Source organism: Pholcus phalangioides, unplaced genomic scaffold (assembly GCF_987345545.1).
Source record: "Pholcus phalangioides strain wild (caught in Gottingen) unplaced genomic scaffold, Ppha-v1.0 ptg000027l_1, whole genome shotgun sequence".
Lineage (NCBI taxonomy): Eukaryota > Metazoa > Arthropoda > Arachnida > Araneae > Pholcidae > Pholcus > Pholcus phalangioides.
In genome coordinates this window covers 10,663,818-10,681,464 of record NW_028301617.1, presented here as the reverse complement: position 1 = coordinate 10,681,464, position 17,647 = coordinate 10,663,818, and the positions used below count along the sequence as shown (strand labels likewise).

Here is a 17,647-nt window from a genome sequence, read left to right as displayed (position 1 = left end):
TCTGCTCTACACACCATAGCTGCCAACTTTGGGGGATGAGAATTAAGGAGGCTTTCGCCTGGATCCAAATTCCATACAAAAATCAATACAAAGTTTTTTTGGAAAAACAAATGTAAGGATTTTTCATTGATGAAAGTCAAATTGTGTGGGATTTCTTCCATTTCTACAAAGTGACACGGTACAAGTTATCGCTGATTAGCACCAAGTCACCAATCATTGGTGAAACGCTTTGTATCTGCTTTGACCATATGTTCCGTTAAATCGGTGTATCCTGTTTGGGACTGGATGAATTTTTTTTTAATTGGCGTAAGTTGATTTGAGAATAAGTAATTTAATGTGCTGGTTGCCTTTTCACGCCAACAAAAGAAACTGCCATTGGGCCCGAAACCGGATACACAGATTTAACAGGACATATATAGTCAAAGCAGATATAAGTCACTTCGCCAATTTCAGATGTCAAAAGGTCGAAATGATTGAAGGATCTCTATTTGGAGAATTTAGCTTTTCCCCATGAAAATGCCATTTTTTTTCTTTTTTCTTGTTCTGACTTAACACAATGGCGGCAATTTATATTATGCTTGGGGATAAATACAGTAGAGAGATTTTTACAGTAACTGTCAAAATTTGGGAGATATAAGAATTTTTTGGGAGTCCGCAAGATGGAGTAGAGAAATGCAGGAGACTTCGCAGCTATGATAAATAATAAATGTTCAAAAAATATATATATTTTCGCTCAAAATTCATCTATGTTGCCAGTTGCCATAAGAGCCTCCAATCTATTAAATGAAATCATCAAATCTTGTAGAACAATCACCAAATCAAAGCACAAATACTATAGGTTAAAATCAAACAAAATCAAAGTTTTACGGGGGTTAATCAAAGTTAAAGGGAGAAAACGCTTAGATAGAGGTTTCCCATTGTGAATTTGAAATTTCTTCCTCAAACAATTGTGCAAAATATCAATTTCATAACTGAACTGCTTCCATGACTTTTACAAAGAATCGTCGCAGACTGATTAGATTGTTATTGTAAATCATTGACTCCTGGATGGCCCATTTGACAATCTATTTTTTCTTTTGGTGAGCTTGTGGCGGTGGCTTCCGTTTGAGCAGCTACCAACGGGCATCAGCCGCTGCTGTGGTGCAGCGACATAGTTCTCCAATTCACTGCAGGATTCCCTGTTGAAATCACAGTCGGAGAATTTTTGCTTGAAGGGAGCTTGGGAGTCAGCACTTGTTCGCTATCGGACACAAGAAGCAGACATTCAAGTACACATAAAACTATTACAGTAGATTGTTTTTGAACAAATTCTTATGAGAAAAAATCATTTTTTTATTATTTTTTAAAATTTCTTTTCGGAAAATTGCCTATTTTTATTATTTGGGGAGTTAATGATCCCTTTTCAAGTTAACTTGGACATAAATTCTAAAAATTTTATCAACTGCTATTCAGTAACCACAAGCTACTACACCAAACACCAACTCTGGCCATATCGCTATATTGCCGTTAATGAGATGGGTTGAAAATGAAGGTGCTGCGAATCGATGGTCACTTCAAACTTCAGTATAATATCTATATCCTCCCACGTGTTTGAACCTGGGACACAGACAACCTTCTCCAGTGGTAGACCAGCATCTTCCCACCACGCCACTTGGGCGCTAGTAATCATAAGCTGGTTCCATACTACAAATTCTTGGATTTTTCAGGGAGTAATTAATATATTCACCAAGAGCACAGAAAACCATTCAAGGTGATGCACAGTATATGTAGTATGGAACCCAGAGACAAAAGAAAAAATTAATTAAAAGGTGCTCTATCAATTTTTTTAGTCCTCATAGTTACCTGGATCCTGGGATAGGTCATGCCTTGCTCCATGGAAATTCTTTTGATGAATTGTTTCAAAATTCTTAAAGGGTGATATCTACAAACTTATCAACCTTTTCTTCCAAAAATGGTGTCCTCCACGATGTGTTTCAGAACAAAGAAGAGGGTGACTTTGACGAAACATAAAATGCCCTTAATTCCCTTGGTGTCTCCCCAAGGGAGTCAGCCAAGAAACAAAAATTGCATGAAAAAACTCCAGGTGATACCAAGTCAATCAATAGATCGACAAACTATTTCACCAAGTCAATCAATAGATCATCAAACTATTTCAATCTTACCATACCCCTTCAGTAACAATTGAGGTGTTGACACTGAGAGGGAGGTAAGCGCCAAATTTTCTGAAAATTTGTTTTTCAGTCTAAAAGATTCCATATATATATAAACACTCATAAAAAATGTTTTCATAAGATTTATGGTGGAATCTCGTTTATACGTCACTCAGTTATGCGACTTTCATGTTTATACGACATTTAACACCAATCGCAATTTGTTTCTATACATTTTAATGGTAAAAATAATTTATTTGATGAAAAACCTCAATTTGGTGTTTCCAATTCAACTCAAACTCTGAATCTTCTGAAGAGAAAAAAAATCACTTATATCCATCAAATGTGCAAGAAATTGTTGTATGCAGTGAAAGGGTGTTGATGCAATAGCTTTTCTTGCATATTGTCACTACAGAAGCCATCAATTTTAGGGTGATTGCTGACGTATATGAAAATAGCTAGTCAGCTAGCTGGCTGATGGCCACTTAAGTGATTTGTTTATTGCTCGTTTCTGAGAATACACAGACCTAACAAGCCCCAATGAAACAGGTTTCAATTGTTTTGACAGCCATATGTCCTTTTAGAATTATTTTCTCCCATTGTTTTCAGCTAAGTTATCCCCAAGGGGTAAGAAAGTCCACATTGTAAGCGTTTGGAGGGCACTGGTCTGCTGATAAGAGACACTATTGAATTACAATACATACGCACAGTAAGTTCTTCCAATCATTTCCTGTGCAATTTTTTGTTGTGATGCTCTGCTTGCTAGCAGTGTCAAATCCGCTCATTTGATCATTTTTGTCGCACCACAGCCATTTTCTGCACACAAGAGCTAATTAGACAGGGACCTACAATTTATTGCTGATTCTGAATGGCAGCCTTTTTTATACTCAAAGAGGCTGGTGTGAGACTTCCAGTGGCAGCATTCTTTTTCTGTGGTCACGTCACCATTTCTATTGTACTCCTGTGTCAGGAAAGTTATCCTGATGCTATTGAAAGTTATTTGAGAGTTATCCTATCTAAAAGAAATTCAAATTTGCAATTCATAATGTCGAGAACACTAAAAGCACTTTCTCTAAAGAACAATGGAAATTTTGGAAGAATTTTAAATTAATGATGAAAACTGATCTTGCAAATGTGTTTTCGATAAAAATATCAGAAAGCACATGTAGTCAGATATGTAGGGCAAAGTTTAAGCTAGGTTGCATTTTTCGCAAAATGCAAAAGAAAATCTTAGAATGCGAAAGAAGTGGTAGCCACTTTTTCGCAAAAATGCATACAGGAGGTACGGAATGAGTAGACATCCAACCATCAATCATTACATTAGCATTGCAGCATTTTGCTAAAGCTTTTTTGCAAAAGGAATTTTTTATATAGCTTAAACCCTGATGTAAGGTGAGCATATGACCTGTATTTCCCAGGACATCCCAGTATTTTCATGCAAATTTTGGCCATCCCGACTTTTTCATAAAAATGTATCTTTATTTCCCAAATTTTCAACAAAGCCATTTGAATTTTTATTCTTTACTGAAATTAAGTATTAAAATTACTTTTACAATCTTATAAATTATATTATGACTGAATTTGTATTTTCATTTCACATATTTGTCATGTTAACATTTTTTCCCCCATTTAAATTTATACTACTTCAACCCAATTTTCTGCCATTGGTGATATTTTGGCAATTTTAGCAATAACTGGCAACTTTGCTTGAATATGGCATCATTTTTGGTGACAATCGCAAGTTTTGCCGTATTTTTATTGAGGCAATATGGTCAGAATACATTTACGCAACAGACATTCATTAATATATTAATTCAATAGAATAAAATATTTGGAAGCAATAGGGTCAAGTGGGGTAAAGTGGTCAGGTGGGGTAAAATGGTCATACTGAACATAAAGTGGCATAACTTAAGAATTTCAATTGATATTACTACCAAATTTCTGTTTTAACTTTCACTTGCTAGTAGCAAAGTTTTTCACCTAAAATATAATGCCAAGCAACATTTTAGTGGAAATGAACATTTTTGTTGTTGTTGAAGCTCGGGTTTCATTTTTTGAGTGCCTGAATAACTTCTCTCTACCATTTTAGTTGCTAAAACTTTTTATAGATTGGTTGTACAGGGCACTCCAGAAGTATCTCAAGAACACTATTCCATCCACTGGTAAGTTGTAATCATTATACTTCATATTTTATAGTAATTTAAACAATGTGGGGTAAAGTGGTCATAGCATTAGGTTTAACTAACTCTTAGTTGCTAGGAGCTATTTTGCCTAACATATAATTGAACTTGTAAGATTTTTTTTACTCAATTTACTTTTTACTTAATGTAGTTAAATTTTTTTCTTTTCCAGAGCAAACATGCACTTTGAAAATAGGTGTTTGAACCTATATGTGAAAAGTATATACAACAGTACTCTGACATTCTTCCATTAGTATTGTTAGCTGTTGGAAAGAGCATTAGAGTATCATGTGAGCTGCAAGAACATGAGTTAAAGATTCCATATGACTTAAGGAAGATGGACCATTAACAAGTCAAGACAAAAGGATTCTAGAAGAAAATCACGGTTACCATGCAAAGGAGACTAGTATTGAAGGCTTGAAATCTCTTGCTCAATGTGAACACCCCCCCCCCCTTTTGTAGATGTTGAACTTTCACAATTCACAACCAAGGGAAGTAAAGATACAGAATCAACTTCATGAGTGGCTGACTTGAACTTAGAAAGAGTCAAAATTAGCTAACATCAGTGTTTTGTCTGATGAGAGACTTTAAACAAGCCATATACTGAACACCTTGCCCTCGTTAATCTCAACTGTAAACGAAAGGGTAATACAGAGCTCAAGGGCAAAATGAAAACATGTTCAAGGTAGAATAGTAGAAATCTTAATTAAGAAAATAGTTGAACTTTGACTGCCACAAAATAAATATGCGAAAACTACATTAAACTCCCATAGACAAAGAAAAATTTCTTGAAGATCCGACACAAATCTATAACTATTCAAACTTTATGAAAGATGTCAGAAGGCTGTGTTTGTGTGGGGTGCTGGTTTATTATGAAGAGAACAAAAACCAATAATGCAAATTATCAGACAAGTGATTAATAAGGATTTATTATCTGTTGAATATCTTGAAAAAGCCTAAATAATGAATTTTTATACCTTTCCAGAAAATAAGGACATAGATGAAATAAGAGATCAGTTGTATTTGAAGATCCTAATGAAGCCGAGCTTTATAACCACAGAGTACATTAAAAGTTATAAATTTAAAAGTATAAAATGATTGTTTGATAAATGTGTTAAATAAAATTTCAATGCCCACTGATTATTTCCTTAAAATTTCATTATTATTTGGCATGACCATTTTACCCCATGCATTACTCACTTTACTCCACCCCATGGGGTAAAGTGGTCATAAAAGTGAGGTCTAAAAAGTTGCAGAAAAAAAACTGTTACACTCAAAAAATATTTTTGAAAAATTTGCTAATATACTCTCTAAGAATGTAATGTAAAATATCAGCCAAAAGATATCCTATTTTTGAAAAAGTCATATGGTTATACCTCTTCAAAGATGAAAACACCTCTTTTTATGACCATTTTACCCCACCTGACCCTACCTTAAGTGCAGTGTTTTGCAGCCAGATTTTACGCAACAACTTTTTAAGCACAGATATGCCTCAAGTATGCGTGGCCATATGTCCTGTTTTGAACACTGTCTCGTAACTCATCATTGTTGCTGTACTCGTTTTCACTGCAGTGGAAAATTGTTTGGGGAGCATTTAGTTGAGGGGGGGGGGGGGGAATAAAAACTGAGATATAAGAAAAATTCACACAAAAATAAATTTTCAAGCACTTATAAGCAATTGAAAATGGCTACTATTTTCTTGAAGGACTGTAATGATTTTTCAAGACTTGAAAATAAACTTTTTTCAAGATCTTTCAAGGACTGCATGAATCTTATTGAATTTTATAATAATTTGTACGTGCAGAGGAAAGGAGTCAACTTTAAAAAGTCTCATTTATTCGACTTACACATTTATATGACATTTTGACTCAGTTTCTTGAAAGTTGTATAAACAAGGTACCACTGTATTATAAAAACAAGTTTGAGAAAACATAGATGGTAACTTACTATTTGCTTTGACTTTGCATACAACACACAGCAGTATAAACACATGAAACTAAGAACCAGCTGCAAATAATAGAGTACATTAACAATCAATCAATAATGAAAAATATTAGTGCATTTCATGCCTTCTGGGGTTATTATTGTAAATTGTAAATACGGTAAAATCAATCATAATTGTTTGTAAATAATTTTTCATTATGATCACAGCCATTCTTTGACTGATAAACAATACGTTTTGAATTTGATACTGCAATTTTAAATTGACCATGGCTTATAAACGTTAATTTGCACCATTTTTGAGAAAAATGAAACTAAAGCTGTACCTGAACTAGCAACCAAAGCAAAATGTTCTGGAGTTGTGTTCTTGCAACGAGTTCCAGGCCGAATTTGATGCATATTATAGCTTCTGTTATAGTTATGGCCCTATTAAAAACAAAACCAAAAAAAATAAAATAAAAAAAAAAAAGGCAGCAAATGTACAACATTCTCGTTCTTTTATTTACAAGCCATCAAATATTTTCAATGATCACATAATAAAATCATTTTTTGAATCAACATGGTTATTTCAAGAAAATAAGAGCCAATTGTTTAGAGTCTGTATTTTTTTCCAAATGGCTATCTTCTATATCATCTCCAGGATCGGAACTCAGCCAAATTAGTCGAGGAGGGAGAAGAGGAGTGCGGCAGAATCGCATAATACAAATACAAAAGTGATAGTTTGATCATTTAGTACATTTATTGCTATGATGGAGAAACTGGGTAAGATATCAGGTCAGCAAGGTCGAATTCTCACGAACCGAGTTCAAGTCTGGCTTTAGCAGGCTGGATTCACATTTGAGGCTTAGTTTGTCTTGGACTGGAATATGTCATAAGGCAGGAATCTTCATCCTGTTGCTTGCAAGCAAATCGGTGCTTCCCTGAAGCACCCCTCAAATGTGTGATTTTATAAGCAGCTGTACAGATAGGCCTATACCTCCTTCACCCAAAAGAAAGCTCACTGGCAGCCAGATTAGCTGTTGTTTTTTTCAACTATTCTTTTTAAATGACTTAGGCAACAATATTGTTAATTTCCTTGCCGAGAAATGAATAAAATAAACATTTAAACTAGAAGTTTATCATTAAAAAACTGCATGCATGTGTGTGCTAACGGCTGTCAATATGGCGATTATCAGAGAAGTTGGTTGGAACGTGATGACATCACTGCATTGAAAAGATTGCGAGCGAAGGCTTTCTGCTTTAGCTGGTGTTGGCTCAGCAGAGACCTAATTGCATTCACGTCTATTGGCATGCATACTCTAGAGACCACTGTCATAAAGCAAAGAGATATAAGTATGAAAGGTAATGATAATTGAATTCAAAAGTAAGGGGGCAAGGCAGGGGAAGACATGTCTTGAAAGGGGAGAGAGAGTGTGTGTGTTAAAGATGTTGAAGAAAGAAAGCAGAAAGGTGAGGTGGTCGCATTCCATTATCTAACTGAAGAAACACTAATCATCTCTGGCATTCACACAAAATACATACTGGGTCTATCAGTTGATAGTATTTATGCATGAAAAAGTATTCAACTGATGTAATAGACTTACCCAAATACCCAGCATTGTGTTCCAACTCTCTTGCAACGAGTATCAGTCACATAGCTATAATATTGCCTGAAGAAAAAAAAAACTTTCTTGAGTAACAAATTCCACAAGAATTAGCATGCAAGTTTTCAAAAAGTTTAACCACAATAATGATACAGTCGATGCTCGTTATAATGACCATTCCACATTCCATTATAATGACAGGTCCCAAATATTTTCACATTTCGTCCATGTTATTTTTTATCCAATATATAGACCCGTGAATATCATCCAATTCATTACAACAACTGAAATCATCTTGGCCTGCTATTTTTCTATCTTTTTTTGCAAAGAAATGGATGAACAAAATCTGTCGTGGAGTGTGTTAGACCTTGACCTTTGATGTTTAGAGAAGAAAGCTTGTATGAAACATAGATGGTTTAAAGATAAAACATTGGTACTTCTACTTCTGTAGAAGTTAGCTCCATCACTAGAACCTAATTAGTACCATCACTGGAAATTTTGCTGTACTCACTTCAGCAGTACATATACTAAAACTGGAATGAAACAGAGAAGATTAACATGGAAACTTTGCCAATTGTTCCACTCAATTTACATACTGTATAATTCATTTAAATTGTTTTGTTTTTTCCAGTCAGACAAATTAATGTTTATAGTAGCAGTAGTCATCCTTTGTGTAGATGCCAGTTTTGGTATTATTCTGTCAGCTTTTTTAATCTATAACATGTAGCCTTTAAAATCAGTATTTGGCTCTATAGATACCACCTGCAGATATAATTCTGGGTAGATAGACATTTTAGAAAGTTGTAAGAGAGATGCAATTTTCTATGTCGATTTTCAACTTACATATTAATTAAGCTTACTGCTTCAGAACTGTTCTTTGTAGCTTGCAGCATATCAAACAACTGATGCTATTACAAATAAAACATAAATTACTGAACATTGCCGAGAAACAGTGGAGACCAGCATGCTGGGAACCAACCTGACCTCAACATTCTAAAAGCTGGTGCCCTCAAGTTTTATGACATTCGAGCTAATACGGGGAATGCTGTAATTACAATAATTCTTTGTGTCTAAAAGCGTTTGCAAACTTGAATTGCTCTTCTCACAAAAACTTATTTTCATTAGTTACAGCACTGTTAGGACATTCAAATGATAGAAAAATATTTTTTAAAAATAGAGAGAGAAAAAGAGATCTCTGATAACCCTTATTATTCAATATATATATATTTTTTATAAATTTGAAAGGGAATTTCATAAGTGTCGAAACCTTCACTGTATATATAATTACTTCGAGCAAGCACATATAAATGTTTATGAGTAAAATCTGTGAGCAACAGTAGTTGATCAAGTATTCAATCTCAACTTCTAGCACTAAAAAAAAAAATCTGTACCTTAAAGTTGGAGCAACGACCAGACCAATCAAACCAATCCTTCCAATACTAAGAGGATGGTCAGGAGGAATTTCAAAAATATGCTTCAGAAAAAATGTATTCAATTCTGTCACCTGTAGGTAAAGCAAAACGACATTCTATTTTTTAAAATGCATCATAACACATTAGTAGCACAATACATAGCTTTAACATGCCCAAGTTCATCAATGTTTCTTTGCATCGATATAAAACTGAATAAGAAATTATTGGGAATTATGATACTCCATTTTAAAAATAACCAACTAAAATTTTACTCCCGAAATCATAAAATTAGAAAGGGAACAGTGCCACTGATTGGATGTTATAGTAGTTTGCAATTTATAGACCACTAAAAACTTACCTAGATAATTCACAGGAACGGGAAACCACAAGTAAAACTTTTTTTTTTCAAAATTCCAGCACGTTCTTGATCTTATTATTTTCTACATAGTTCAACATTTCTAAATGTGAATATCGTAATGTTTGTATGCATTTATTTTATTTTTTATGGCCATTTCTTTTGAGAGCTTATGAAGCCAGTCTGTTTGCTGGCAGCCATGGTGATTGGCTGTGACACCACTCTACGACTATGCTGATGTTGTGGGGTTAAAAGCAGACATCCTAAAAGCAGCTGTGAGCATAACCCCACCTCAGCCAAGCGTGTGAGATGGTGGAAGGTACCACGGGTGGTATGGAAGAGTCTGTAGCACGTTGGATAGTGGACAATGATGTCGTTGGGGCAGCTCAGGCATGTCACACAAACATCCAATCTTGCCTTGCATTTGTACACCTTGGCCTTCCAGAGCCTTCATTCCGCTGATGAGTTCCTTGCAGTAACCATTGCTGCCAGCACCTTTGCACAGCTGTGTCTGTATGGTGTAGGTGACAGCCTATTGCTTGGTATGACCAGCCAGCTTCATGCATCCAGACCATGCGACCATGTTCGAAGTTGTCCAATTTGCTATAAGGTCTTCGACAACGGCGTAACAGCATTATTGGTTGTGTGACTAGGGAATTGCAACGCTGACAACAAGAAAATATAAACCGTTTGCAATTGTTACCTGTTTTATAAAATGCTAGTTGCGCAGAAGAAACACGCGCTATGACCGAAGTTAGCATTCATTGGCCTTGAGAATGTAATTATTCGCATACTTGGCATAAAGAAATTTGCATGCGAAATTTCGAGATGATCAGATTATTTTTTAGGGGTGCTTAGTTTTTTTGCAAATATTGTATATATGAATTTTTTTTTTTAAGAATGATCAAAATAATTTTCTTAAGCTCTTCAGGGACTCTGTGGCTTTTTCCCACATTAGTAGAAATGATTAAAAAAATTTCAAAAATTTTGTGTCTTCCTCAGACCCTAATTCAGTAATCGTGCATAGAAAATTTCAGGTGCCAATGCCGATTTTTCAGTTGCCATGGCATCTGTGATTTGTCAAGCTCTGAACCAGACAAATTGGAGAAAGAGTATATTTTATTGAGCAACTCAATAAGAACTAATTAAAACTAATTTTGAAACAGTTTCTCACCTGCCAAAAAACAAGTAGTTCGGCAACAGCTACAAAACGCATATACGTGCAGTTGGGGTCCAGCCATCGAACATGTGTCCAGCTGCAAAGATATCAGATCATTTCCTTCATATTTTAAATATGAAAAACTTCTTGGAATTTTGCACATAGTTCACACCAGCATTTTTAAATTTATTTTATGTCATTTCATTACAAGGCTAAAGTTCTACAGCAATTTTTTTTCAGTGCTTTTTAAAAAAAAACCCAAGTACATTTGAAAATACAGCTTTTTTTTTTTTTTTCAAAAATAAGGGCAGACAACATTTCTGGACAATATTTCATTCTTCTGAAACCTCTGCTGGATTAACCATACAAATATAATCCAGGAGAAATGGTGCTAAAAGTCTGCTTTCCAATATCCAAGCTAGTTAATTCTAGATCAGGGTGGCCAACTTCTCTGTTTGAGGGCCAACATAATGGTTAGATGCAGTGTTGCAGACTTCACCGGGGGGGGCAAAAATTGGTATACAAGCCTCATGCACAAGGAAAGAGAACTCTGGCATATAAACTGCACCCAATATTTCCACGGCATCATAAGTCAAACATTTTGATGAGATACGAAATCAGCACAAAAGGAAACTGCATAAATAGCTGCAGCATGAACTACAATTTCATACTAGACCACATTTAAATTTTTACACCCATGTCCAGCTTTCAGGGTTGATGGTGGGATTAGACAGGTTAATAAACAGTCCAGGAAAGTGTATTTAATGTACCTCAGTAAATAAAGACAGTAAGTAAGATCATACCACTTCCAGCTCCTCACTGGATAGAATTTTACCACCATCTTTGTCAAAGTCAGGTGATCCACTCAGTGCGTCCGTGAACTGGACTGGAAAAATTTTTGAGGTTGACACATTCATGACAGTTTCTTGGCAGCTCATTGGATTCAGCGATGTCAGTAGATCTTTTATATGAGTCTTAGAAAAATTTAAAATGATGGCTGGATTTTTTGACTTCGCTTCTTCATAGTTACGAAAATTTTTCCAAGCACTTTGTGATAGTAATGTGGTTTTGGTGATGTTTTCTCCGATTTTCAAATGTGACAAACTTAAACTTCTCCTGAGACTTTTCCGGTTAGGGTTTTTAGCCCTCGAGTTGATGGTGTCAGTTGCTCGTCGAGATTACTATCACTGACCTCTGATGATTTTGCAAGAAAATCTGCTATACTGTTACTTTCTTAACTTCCACTTTAGGTTTTTCATAGTGAGCTGGACTCATCATTTCAGTTCAAGGGGTTAAACAGTTTTGTATTTGTGTGTTGAAAATACAAATTGTTTTTGCCAAATCAAATTTTTTTTGTTCCACATTAACTGCTATTTCGTCAATTGAAACGAATAAACTATTATATTTTTTATATTAATCTTGTCGTGGGCCACACCTCACGGGCCAGCTGTTGGCCACCCATTCTACATGAAAGAGATAAGCACCAGTTTGGAGCTCTAAAAGTATGTATACACAGGAAGTACTCAGGTTACTTGGGACACATTCCTTGCGTACTTATTTTAATAAATACATGAACCTGAGAATTTTGTTTTTTTTCCACTTATACGAAAATTGGTTGCTACCACGTCACCACAAACTTCTGCCATGCCAGAGGCACACCAAGATTCTCTTACCCATGATCAGATAGCCGTGAACTTCTCATTCATTTGGTGCATGTTGCTTGTTCTATAATAAATTGTATTGCAAAATAAAAAAAAACCTGTACACATTACCAGACAATAATTTCAGCAAATAATTCAAGGACAAAGCATAACATGTGAGACGTAGACAAGCCTTAAGCTACAGCTAGCAACCACAGATAATTGTGTTCAGTTTTGTTTTGTGGCAGATACTCTGTAAGTAAAAATGAAATTCCCCATGAACTGTATTTTCAAAATCTTGCAGACCTACCAACCTTCAGAAATTGAAAATCCTGTAACTTTCTTACGAAAATCTGGCAATTAGTTATTATTAAAAATCAGACAACGTTCACAAATTTTTATAAGCATAATAAAAATCAAAATAAGTAATACATAAGGTGTATTACTTATTGATATGACCCATATATTACCCATATTTTTATGAACATGCATAGCAGTATTTTTCGTTATCATTTGGTGTCTGACTATTCTTTGTCAGCTAGCTTTGTTCACGTTCATAAATTTAGATGGCTTTGACAACCTTTTATACAGGCTACTGTACCTGAAGTCTAGGAGGCATGATGTCCCAATAGCTTTTTACTGGGGTCGCTTTCTAAAAAAAGTAAAAATAGCAGCAGGAAAAAAAACAGCTAACTCTATTTCTTTTTCTATTTTAAAGAATGTTCTTTTCAAGTTGATGGCAATAATTAAAAACTAGCAATATGAATTCTAATCTGGAAGCCCAGAGAATGTAATGAAATCCAGCATTTTCTGGATTTGACAGGCTAAATCTAGAAAGTTAACAGCTCTGAGCTAGTCTTACTGACTAACTAACTAACTACGTAACTGAGGGTATCTTTTCTTTTACATCACGCAATCGAATACTGTTGACGGTATTAACATTATTTACATTCCTCCAATATCATGTATGCGAGTTTCAAAATATGTAATTATAATTTCATTGAAAGATTACCTAGCTGGAGTAAACTGCAGGACGGCTCTCCTGATCTTCCCTTTTGTACTCTGTATGGATCTGAGATAGGAAAGAAAAAAAAATATATATATATTTGCACATCACATGATTTTTCAATTCGAATTTTTTTTTTCTTTTGAAATCAAGAAACTATAATAGAACTGCTTGCTGAATTTGCCAAGATCAATATGTTTTTGGTTTGAGTAAAAGTATGTACATGTGTATTCTGAATGTTCATTTTATTCCAAAACATACAGATGTACCCCAAAGCAGAATGTTTAGCACTGTTCTGCAACGAGCCCTCGGCTGACTGGAAATGTTCTGCGGTAAAAATCCCCATACATGTAATAGTGTTTTTTGCACTTTTTCTTAAAATTCTTCCAAATTGTTCTGCACGTACGTCACAGATTTCGGCACATTCTGCTTTGGGGAATATGTATATCAGATTGATTTTTCAACTTTCTATGGTACAAGTACCAATTAAGTACTTAAGTTATGCCGTATCAATCCAGTGAGATATGATATATCTATCTACCCCTGTCTGCTTGGCAAGAGCATATTTATTTTGATTGGGAGTTTTCCAGAGTGTTGAGGAAAATCATTTGATCATTTTTGTTGCACCACGGTCATTTTCTGCACACGAGGGCTAATTAGACCGGGATCTACGATTTATTGCCGATTCCGAACGGCATGAAGAAAATCATTGTTCCTCTCCTGTACTTCTCTAGAAACATTCCTTATATCATAATGCAGGACTCCCACTCAAAAAATTAGAAAGAGTAGGAAGTGAAGTGGGAAAGGGTACCCTCCTTTCCCCCCCCCCCCCCCAGACAACACAACCATAGCATAATAAAAAAATTTCTTTCTCTTTTTTGAAAATTTAAAAAAAAAAATTCACAGCACTATTTTAGTATCCTGTAAGATCGACTCGAGCCAAAGTAAAATGGCAGAAATGATTTGCTAACAAAATCAATTTTTGGCCAAAAAATAGGGTACTTAGCAACCACAGATAATTCTTTTCTGTCTCTCCTCACAATATATATTACATTCTTTTTTTGGAGTCTTCCTCAGTCCAGTCTGTCACAACTCTCTTCAATAATGCACACAGCAAATTATGAAAACATCTGAAATTTTAAAGAACGATGCTCTTTCGCAACCAGTTCCAAAAGCACAGTAAAAATTGTGTAAATTGCAAGGTCTGATACAAACAGGTCAAGGTGGACCAGATGGTTTTACTGCGTTGTCCATCCCTTTTTAAAAGGATTTGTTTAAAATTTAGCACTCAATGCCAGCGTAATTGTTTTTGACAAATAGAAGCAGTTTCATTTCTAGCTCTTTGCTGAGCATTTGAGAGGCATAAACAATATTTATGCCTCTGCATACCCTAAAAATACAAAAGGCAATTAAATGTTATTGGGTATCAAAGTCACATAACCTAGAATAGGCCTATGAACCCAACTGCTTTGCTGTGTCACCTATACACAAAATGTGCACCATAATTTTGAACGATGAATGTCAGTTACTGTCTAAGACCATGAGTAGTAAATACAAAATTATTTTTTTTCAACCAGGCAGAAGTTTTCAATGACTACTCTACTTGTTAAACCCTCAAACTAAGCAAATGAAAAATTAATAAACCACCAAATGGTCCACACACCCTCCCCTAAATAACTTTAAAAACAATACAATTTCTGTTTTGGCAGAATTATTAATTGCAATCTACTACATTTGTATTATTTGGCATTATATCGATGATTCCCTCCCCAATTAAAATCAATTATACAAATTTTACTGATAGGTTTGGTAAAAAAGTAAGACGAGTGGGAGCCCTGCATGTCATAAAAACATTGGTTTTGCCACAAAACTTGCAAAGTCCATTCCGATTTGCAAAAAATATACTACAAAGAAATTTGGTAACTCATAAAATTTAACACATCTTGTTCATGCATATTTCTAAATTGGTGTAAGCATGCGCACAGATCAGTTTAATACAGTTAAGGACAGATGGGGGGGGGGGGCAGAGCCACAACTAGAAGCTTGGTCAGCAGGGGCAAACATGCATTTTGGTACTCCCTTGTATTGTTGAAAGAGGTAAAAGTGTGAAACAGGGTATAAGCTACGGTTGCATTTTTCGCAAAATGCAAAAGAAGTAGTAGCCACTTTTGCAAAAATGCGTACAGGAGGTACGACATGAGTATAAACATCCAACCATCAATCATTAGCATTGTATCATTTTGCTAAAGCTTTTCCCTCCCATTTTTGCTTTTTTGCTAAAGGAATTTTTTATCTAGCTTAAACCCTGGTGTGAAATTTGTGCCCCTTCTGGTCCAGAGCAGCAGACCCGCCTGTTTCGTCCTAGTTGTGGCCCTGGAAGGTATCTTTTGTCCTGACTTTGGCATATGTAAAGCAGAAGAAATTGATCAGCACCTTTAGCTGAAATTTGTTTGCTTGAAGTCAGTGAGCATTTACTGTGTAATTTTTGTTATTGGGAAAGCATAATTAAGGTATGGAATGAAATTCAGCTCAGGTGGCTAATGATTTTCATATTTCAAGAATATGTGGAACCATGTTTAATATATATATATATATATATATATATATATATATATATTCTCAGGTACCTGTAAAAGCTCTAATTTTCTTTCAATACAACCAAAGACGACAACAGATAAGATGCAACAATCAAAATTCAAGTGATGAGGGATCCTTGAAATGTCCACTAGTCCACTAGGCAAATAATCTGATTAATTTAATTTAAAACACACTGAATGTGAGTTAATCACTTGTAAAACATTGGCTAAACATTAGAGGCTCTTGTCTGGTTATCTTCCAAGAGAAAAAAATTATTGCTTAATTACAGAAGAACAAGGGAGAGGAAGAATTATGCCAATCTTCCTACTGGCAAGAGGGTAATATAAAATTCACTTCTGAGGTATTATAGGTTCTTATGGGTAAATTCCAAGGTAAATTATTAAGGTATTATACGGTCTTACTGTTAAACACACAGGTGAAAGTGGGAATGCTTCTCGGCTAAAGATATCGGTTCTCTTTACCTTATAAAAAACACAATGGAGAGACTTCATTTAAAAAAATGTATTTCATACCCACATATCGTTCTTAATGATGTGAAACGTGCCACTATTACTGATATTCTGGCAAGACAATGACCGTAAACATAGCTCAAAAGTTATTAGGCTCACCTGAAAGGCAACAAAATATGAATTTCATGGGTGGTGAAGTCAGAGCTGTAACTTGAATACCAACCATCTAGGGATTGAATTTCGCAGATGAGTAGGAGCCAGAAATTATGCAAATTCAATGGTGGGTTTTTTTGATTGTGTGAAAAAAGAATACACCATGGTCAGTGGGTATTTTTCCCCAAACTTATATGGACTTGGGTCAATACCAACAAATGGCAAATAAATATACAATCCAAACAAACGTTTGGATTGTATATTTACTTGCCATTACCAATGAAGAGTTGACTCATTCTACTTTATTATAAGTAGAATGAGTCATGGCATGGTCAATTTGACTATTCATTAGTTGTTTGAATTCTTGCTTGTTTGTGTGAAATGCCATTGCATATGTGTAAAATATACCGTGATCCGAATTCAAGTGTTTCTCCCCTACTCCTTGTCACTATGCTTGAACACATCAAGCTGGTACGAAAATGTCCCTTTTCTCCTTGAACAGTGTGAATTACCCATCTCTCTCAGGTTATTCATCACAAGCATCAGGGAATGGTAAGCCCCAAGAGATTATGAGCTTCCTAAAAAATCTAACTGACTTGGCAGCTATGCAAAAAGTTTATTTTTGCTATACACTCAATATTGGGGATTGAAAAACAATGTCCGATACTACTAAGCACAGAACCAAACTCACTTGATGCTCTCCCACTTGTAACTACGCATTTCAAGTTTCTTGCAGATGAACATTCCAAACCAGATACCAAGACCATTGCATAAGAGAACATCGAGAATGGCCGCGTCCCACCAACATTCCACGAAATTAGGTAGTAAATGTGCAAATGCTACCTGAATTGAGAGAAAATAAAAGATTCAAAAATGCATTCAAGGAAAACCGTGCTACATACAAAAGAGAAGGCATCAAATAATATTCTGAGAAAATATTAGTATTGTTTTAGGTAAAGACACATTTCTTGATGAATTATGAAATTCTAATGATATAAACAATCTTTTGCTGGTTATTTCA

General features: G+C 35.1%; 1 protein-coding gene and 1 non-coding gene across 2 annotated transcripts in view; one reads left to right on the top strand and one right to left on the bottom strand.

Moving 5' to 3' along the window:
- Positions 1-287: 287 nt before the first annotated feature.
- LOC149068392 (phosphatidylserine synthase-like) overlaps positions 288-17,647 on the bottom strand; it is a 34,322-nt gene continuing 16,962 nt past the window's right edge. Inside the window, exons 6-13 of the mRNA XM_089251966.1 lie at positions 17,318-17,469; positions 13,433-13,492; positions 10,796-10,877; positions 9,246-9,358; positions 7,855-7,920; positions 6,598-6,697; positions 6,278-6,337; positions 288-1,240 (exon numbers count right to left, since the gene is read on the bottom strand). Of these exons, the coding sequence (XP_089108092.1) occupies positions 1,034-1,240; positions 6,278-6,337; positions 6,598-6,697; positions 7,855-7,920; positions 9,246-9,358; positions 10,796-10,877; positions 13,433-13,492; positions 17,318-17,469 (840 nt within the window). The 3' untranslated portion in view covers positions 288-1,033. The remainder of the gene's footprint in view (positions 1,241-6,277; positions 6,338-6,597; positions 6,698-7,854; positions 7,921-9,245; positions 9,359-10,795; positions 10,878-13,432; positions 13,493-17,317; positions 17,470-17,647) is intronic.
- On the top strand, positions 8,358-8,463 carry LOC149068393 (U6 spliceosomal RNA). Its single transcript, XR_016195253.1, has one exon. It is a non-coding gene; the product is annotated as a U6 spliceosomal RNA (small nuclear RNA).